Below are 7,808 nucleotides of genomic sequence, written 5' to 3'. Positions count from 1 at the left end.
GTTGGTCACCCAGCCAAGGAGCAGGAATTTTGAGTCTTTTAGAAGGAAATGGTCGATTTCTTCAGTATGAGTAAAAAATATTAAATAAAAAACACAATAATTTTCTAGAGAAGGGCATAAATGTTGAGCCTCTCAACCATGACATTGTCCATTTGTCTGTGTGATACATCCCATGAAACATTCAAATGTATGCAGGACATACCCTCTGTAGGCTTCAGACTACTTTTTAAAAAGTAGGAAAATTTCAGAGCTAACATGGCTCAGAATGTCGGCCTGCTATGAGTCATATCAACATTAAGATTCTTTCCAACTAGGATCACCTCAAATATGAGATCATCTCAGAATCTGGCCATTTAACTTTACATGTTCATAATTTTAGAACTACTCCACCATTTTTGTTCAAACTTGGCTTGTTCTGTAGATCTCATTGATACTTAAAATCAAGAAAGTTCTGAAAACTGTATATACTCTATTATAACATACTGTATATAAGCATTTTAAGTGTTTAAAATCCAGTTTATTTTATATTAATTTATAAATAATTGATCACGATATAAAGAAAAACCATACTTGAGGCTTAAACACAGACTTTACTTCTTCATTCTGCATTTCCTAATATTTGGATGCTTTATTTTTCAGTCATAATGTTGCATTAATGTTAATGTTAACTCTTTGCATAGAATTGTAATAAATGGACTCTTGTTAGATAATTGATTACTGAGACATTAGGTGGTCAAGTCCAACTTTGTTTATTTAAGTCAGGTTGCCCTGTCTAAAGACATGACAGCATGTTACAGGTGGGCTGAGGTCTTTTATAGTCCTTCTGCTCCCTCCTTCCCCATTTATTATATATTTACAATACAGCTACTGCATAACTTATTATTGTTTAACTACTATTAAATGTCTACTTTGTGGTTATTTGTTTAGACAGTTACATTTAATACACTTAAGATTTTCAGTGTACAAAAGGTTATAACAAATTTGGCTAAAGGAGACAGTAACAATTAATTACTTATTTTTCCCTTTGCAGTTGGAACATTTTATACTTTTGTGAGATTTACTTAAAAACATAAAGAAAGGCCATGATGGGCCACATTAATTGTCCATCTAGCCCAGTAACCTGTCTCTAACAGTGGCCAATGCCAGATGCTTCAGAGTGAATGAACAGAACAGGGTAATTTTGAGTGATCCACATGCTGTGGTCCAGTCCCAGCTTCTGGCAGTTGGAGGTTTAGGGACACCCAGAGCATGGGATTACATCCCTGACCATCTTGGCTAATAGCCATTGATGGACCTGTCCTCCATGAATTCATCTAATTCTTTTTTTGAACCCAGTTATACTTTTGGCCTGTGTGTTGTGTGAAAAAGTACTTTCTTAGATTTGTTTTAAACCTGCTGCCTATTAATTTCATTGGGTGACTCCTAGTTCTTGTGTCCTGTGAAGGGGTAAATAACACTTCCCTATTTACACCATTCATGATTTTATAGTCCTCTTTCATATTCCTCCGCACCTTAGTCATCTCTGTTCTAAGCTGAACAGACCCAGTTATTTTAATTTCTCCTCATATGGAATCTGTCTCATGTACCTTATAATTTTAGTTGCCCTTCTCTGCACATTTTCCATTTTTTTGTAGTTTTGATTACAACCGTATAACTTTCCATTTGAGTAGTCAGAGCAGATTACAAGTATATATGTTTAAGCATCTGCAAAAATAAGTGTGCAAAAATAGATTCTGACCTTCAGATATATTTTTACTTTATAAGCAATATAAAATTTGCTTGCTAATATTTTTATTTTTCTAAGCCTAACTTTACAAAGCTTTATGGAAGTTTTAATTAACAGTTTATACTAAAAGCTCTAGGTCTATTTGTTAACAGAATAAACACAAACCACAGTATGATACAGAAAGACAGATAGAGAGACAGAAAGGCATATGGATGTATAGCATGTGGATGAATGAAAGAAAACTAGTAGATCAGATCAGAACCCCTTATTTCTCTGTGGGTAGATCTGAAACACAAGTTCCAAACTAAATTCTACAATTTGATTCTTTCTAGTTTGGATACAAAAGCAGAAAAAGGTTATTTTCTGGGTTTGATTCAGATACGGCAGAAATCTCACTAAGACAATGCTCCTCATAGGATTTTAGCCTAAGAGCCAGCTAGTCTATATCATTAACCTATATTTACATCTTAATATATGTATATCTCTATACTTATCTAAAAAGGGAAGGAAGGGAGTGTGATTCTCATGGTTAAAGAAAGAGCTTTGGGAGTCAGGACCTCCGGGTTCTGAGCTTTTTCTCTGATTTGCTGAGGGCAAAACACTTAACCTCTCTCTGTGTCACAGTGTACCCATCTGTAAAATTGATATAATAATATTTCCCTTCCTCACAGGCTTGTTGTGAAGCCTCCTTAATTTGATATTTTTAAAATGCTTTGACAGCCTCAGATAAAAAGTGGTATATTAGATAAAATAAAGCAAGTTGACTTTGGAGCTAAGGATTTTGTGTACCAGAGAGAACGATATATTGCAAAGGGGAACTTTTTGCTGTGCCCTCAAGGAGATGAGGAGCAGCAGCAGATGAAACATATTACCATGCTGGGATCAGTGTAGATTGCTACTGTTTACATGGAGATGCTTACAATATGAATGCCTGCTGTACCCTTTTATAACAACTATAAAGTACTAGAAGCTTCCAGGCAAACATTAATCTAACAATCTTGTAATGATCTTAAACTAAAATGGTTTAATTCTGCAAAGATAATTGCCAAGCAATTGACAACTAAGTAGGCCACAAACTAGAAAAAATGGTGTTGTTTTGTTGCTCTCTCTCTCTCTCTTTTTCAGTCTCTCTTTCACAAAGATGGAAATGACTGGGAACATTAGTATTCTGACGAAGAGAGGCTGTGACAAAGAGCATGACTGCAGGGCCTCCTGACTCCTCTATGATGCTGCCAATGATGTAGAGGGGACTGGCTCCAATTGCACCGTTTTCGAAATAGCCCTAAGATGGTACAGAGAGAACAGACAGAGAGGCAATTCACAAACACAGGCATAATGTTTTTAGTTTCCCGGCATTAGGTTATCATTTTGCATGGAAGAATGATACCAGGTTAACACATATTTATCCTCATGCAGTGGTTGTAGATATTAGTGAATGTTTGTTCATTTAAAGAAAGGCAATGTATGGACATGTGTGGTTACATCTTATCTTCTTTCTGCATGTGTTTCACTGGCAGGATTTGGAAACCTCATGCAGGATGTGCTGTGGTGCTTTAGTCAAGTAAAAGGAACTATTGACATAGGAGTCACAGAAGGTAGGTTTATTTTTCCTTTTGTTGCTTTGAGCAAAGAGAACTTGTTTTTCGTGTATAGCTTGCTTGATCAACATCGGGTTTATCTGATCACATGTTGTTGAGTAAAATTGCAAGAGAGGAATTGATCAGTGCTTCCTTTCTCTTCTGTTTTCTTCAAATATTTATTCATTTTAAAAGGTAAGTCACCAAAATTAGTTAGCAATCAAACATTCATATTATGTAATTATTGCTTAAATGGATTGATAATTTAACAACCATTTGTAAAATACATTTATAGTAGCTCTTAGTTCTTATTCACAATAGCATCAATAGCAGGGAATTATGATGCAACCTCCCCACAAAAAATTGTAAAATTGGAATCAGTTTGATTTGATTTCTGGATAATACCATACTAACATACTATTTTCCCCCCATATCTGGGGATAACATAAATTAGAGAGCTACACTTTTACAGATATGCATTAGTGCAGGAGGGATTTCAAAAGCACCTCAGGGATTTAGGAGCACAAGTCACATTGACTTTCACACCCAATAGTGTTCAGTGGGAATTGTGCTGCTTAGGCACTTTTGAAATTCTCCCTCCCAAAAGCACAACCAGTGTCTCATTTCAGATTTGGTCAAATACTGGACACATGGAAATAACATTCTGCCATAGCTGAATAGAACACAGGAACAAATAAATACAATTTTACTGATCTTAAAGTTGTGTGTGTTAAATTTATCCTGTTCTCTCCTTTGTTTATTTCATTTTTTCTTTTAACTCTCATTTTCTCTCCATTGCCCACTTTTGTTTTCTGTTTTATCTCCCATTTTGTTTTTATTGCCTCTTTTCTGTCCATTATTTTCTTTCCTTCTTGATTTCACACATTTCCTCTTACATTCAATTTGTCCTTTGTGGAGAACTGAGATCGCCATCCCATGCCATTTCCTCATATTGCTCCCAAGTCGCCAACACTCTTCCCCGCATTTTTATTACCTGATTCTCAAAAATGAGTTATTAATTGTTTGCTTAGAAATTCTGGCATAGGAAGGCTAAATATCAGATGATGAGAAACCCATCACTCTATCTTCAGAGGGCTTTTATGGGAGGAGATTCAAGTTTCTGATCTGGGTTACTGCACTGATCTTTAATGTTTAGAGACCTGGGTTTCCTTCATGTTTAAATTGTCAGCTAACATGAGTTTATCCTTGTGATCATATCACAAAATTACTACATGACTGACGGTTTAGACTGGAGTTTAGAATAACACATGAGGATGTTGCAGATCAGGACTTAGTTGCACTGGCAGAAATGTGTTGTCGGTCTGAAACCAGTATTACTGCATATAGCTTTAGACAATGGGGCTGGCATGAGTGGATTTCCTCCAGTGGAATCACTTTAGGCACTAGAATGATGAACGGGAAAGAATTTGCTGAAAGTGGTGCCACTGCTTGAAGGCTCTTTTCTATGGGCACCCAAGTATCAAATGCAGGAAATGAATTATTCTGTTGTGGTGTTTTTATTTATTTGTTTATTTTTGGAAAGTGAGGGTTTCTTTAAAAGCATGGTATTGTGAAAAATGTGGTTCTAGGTATAAAGACAATTTATTCAGCCCATGTCTTGGGTAGCCTCTGCTAACAGAGTTCCTACTTCCTACCCTGGTCCCCAGGAAAAGTGTCCTTATCTATGGTACCATTGCATATTCTTCCTTGAGTTATTGCTCCCATTGTTGAGCTGGCTTGGTAACATGGGGGTATAATATCCATCGTCCTGAGAGCAGAGTGTTGCATGAAACACAACAGATATTTAAAAATCTATTAAATGGCTGCAAAAAAATTAAAATCAATTAAAGTCAAGTTCACTGAATTCATGTGCTGCAATGTGGTTGCAAACCTGTTTACATATGGTTTGAGCCTTTCTCATACAACCTAGATATGGAAAAATTATTGTACTTTGTCATATCTATCTGCCTGCCAGTTCAAGATAAATAAGAATGCTGGCTTTTTTTTTTTTTCAGCTTGTGAGACAATGAATGCTTTAAGACATTGGTTTTCCACCTTTGGGTTTGACACCTCCCCCCATACACACACAGCAAATAGGTCCAGGATGGTAGGCGAGGGCTCCTGAAACTTTTCTTCTATTGTAATATGGGGCCACAGTATGGAAAAGGTTGAGAGCCACTAGTTTAGAATATGTATGCAATGCAACCACCAGTGAAACAAGTGATCATACAGATTACCAAAAATTGGTCAACAAGTAAAGGTGGCCTTACACAAAAAATCAAGCATGACTGGGTAGGAAGCCTTGGGAGGTAATTAAGAGGTAGAGTTAATTATTATTGGTGGTCATTGGTGCTGTTTCATTTTGGATATATATTTACAATGATGCCACAGCATCCAGCACTTCAGTGAGGTTATACAAATTTATATCACAAAAGTGTTTAAATGCTTCAGTTTCAGCAGAGCTCCATCCTTTTAGTTTTAAAAACTTTATTCTATCATGTGCTGCAGTCTTTGGGGTATATTCTAATCTCTCACCCTCCTAGCTCTTGTTAATGTCAATCTTTTGTGTCTTATTTTCATGAAATATAATCTCATTGATTCTTGTGATGTATGCAGTTATGTGTCATTAACCGAAAGGAGATGTTGCCATTCTGTTTACTGGGTACCACACCTTTAAATGTAGAGGATTCTAACTTCTGCAGGGCACCTGGGTTTCAGGTCATACACAGAATGTTGTGGAGAGACAGTCTATGCGCGCGCTCTCTCTCTTTCTCTTTCTCTCTCTCTAATTTAATAATTGTTCTTTCTTTTGTCTGTTGTTTTCCTTAATCTGAAATAAAAGTAACCTAGCATGTAATACATATTTTGATGGACTCAATAATGTAATGGATCCTTTTCATCTTTAACTAACATAAACTTCAGAGTAAATGAGATATTTTATACTTCAAAGGGGCCTGAAGTTATCTTTTTCTAATTGTAGAGACAAACACATCGACAAAAGTAATATAAAGATACCAGACAATTACATTTGATGTACCACATTGTATCAAACCAAATTTCATTCTGGAAAATATAAAACAAATTTTCAGGAGTCCTGCTTCAAATTGGTTTAATGGGGATTAGCAACTGGGTGGAGAATCCAGATATATGCAAAATAAAGAGGCAGGATTTCCCCCAGTTCTCTTGAGGCTTCAGAATCCACAGTCTAGAGTCTTAAAAATATCAGCAAGATTAGAGGAACTTCTCCAGATCTGACTGTGGGTGATGCCACTGGGGAGAGCTATATGTGGTAGATGCTGTTGTCTTTAAAAGGCAGCATAATGAGATTTGGGGCTGCAGTGCAACTCCTGTGATCTGTGTATCACAGAATAGTGGGTCATAGGCTCTTAGCATGTAAATCATGTCTTATTTAATTATTCAAGTTTAAAACATACAGATAATGAGATTTCCAATGGAAAATAATATATACATAGCAATATTTAAATTAAAATGACCTTAGTACATTGAATTGATCTTTCTAGTGCCTGTTAGGAATACTTTGTCATTGGGATGCTATTGGATTCAAGAAATCTGCCATGATCAACAGCCGTTCCCATTGAGTTTGGGACTTTTATTACATGTGCTTGCACAATCTGTGTTTGCCAGGTCATCCAAATGTGTAACTGATAGCTCAGAATCAAACATTTAAAATGGTGCGTAACTGTCTGCAGGCTCTTTGACTTGGCACTGAGCTTGGCCTGTTGTCTTATCATGTTGGTTTCCTTTTTGTGTTGCTTGCTAATTAAGCACAATGCACCTCCAGAATTTTGCATGTGAACTGACATGTTGTTTGTTACTGGAGCATAAAAAAATGAGCACAAACAATTAAATAGATTCAAACCACCATAGGGTTACTGATATTGTTGTGTCCAAAGTTTAAAAGATAGGATTGATCTCTTTCTTGGGAAACTTTTAAATCTATTTTATATTTTTAGTGAAAATAATTTTTTTTTTCAGTCATGTACAGTGGAAACTATTTTAATCCATAAATTTATTGTAAAAGTGGAAGCAAAATTGGTGATTATTACATGAGCATAGGATCTGCTGTTGCGTTACCCTCTCCATCCTTCCTCCCTATTGCATGTCAGCATCCACACAGGTTACTTCATCTACTCAAGTGCCAGTGTGGAACAATGCCTTACTTGCTCTGCAGTGGCCATGAAATGGGAGATAGAAAGGGAAGATTCTGAGCATCTGCCCAGAACTTAGCCTGGCTACTTTGGTTTGAAATTGGGTTCTGGGCTCTTATTTAATCCTTATCAATCCACTATTATCAACCAGACTGAGACCCTGGTTTTGTTGGGGGTGTCTTGCCCAGAGGAGGAGCAGTGATTTTTATAATTTTGCAGCCCTTTTTCACTGGAGTAGCTAAGAGTTTTTGACACCACAAGGCAGTTAAAATCAAAACCTGATCATTGTTCGAACTAGTTAAGTGTTGAGCATTTGTGACTTAATCAGCCTCCCTT

At 36.4% G+C, this 7,808-nt stretch overlaps 1 protein-coding gene across 1 annotated transcript in view; it reads left to right on the top strand.

Moving 5' to 3' along the window:
* The first annotated feature begins 2,987 nt into the window (after positions 1–2,987).
* Positions 2,988–7,808, top strand: part of PPP2R2B (protein phosphatase 2 regulatory subunit Bbeta) — a 236,641-nt gene continuing 231,820 nt past the window's right edge. The window contains exons 1-2 of the mRNA XM_034780480.1: positions 2,988–3,116; positions 3,244–3,321. Coding sequence (XP_034636371.1) covers positions 3,107–3,116; positions 3,244–3,321 — 88 coding nt within the window. The 5' untranslated portion in view covers positions 2,988–3,106. The remainder of the gene's footprint in view (positions 3,117–3,243; positions 3,322–7,808) is intronic.

The sequence above is a fragment of the Trachemys scripta genome, chromosome 8, assembly GCF_013100865.1.
Source record: "Trachemys scripta elegans isolate TJP31775 chromosome 8, CAS_Tse_1.0, whole genome shotgun sequence".
Classification (NCBI taxonomy): Eukaryota; Metazoa; Chordata; order Testudines; family Emydidae; genus Trachemys; species Trachemys scripta.
This window is presented reverse-complemented; position numbering and strand designations above follow the sequence as displayed.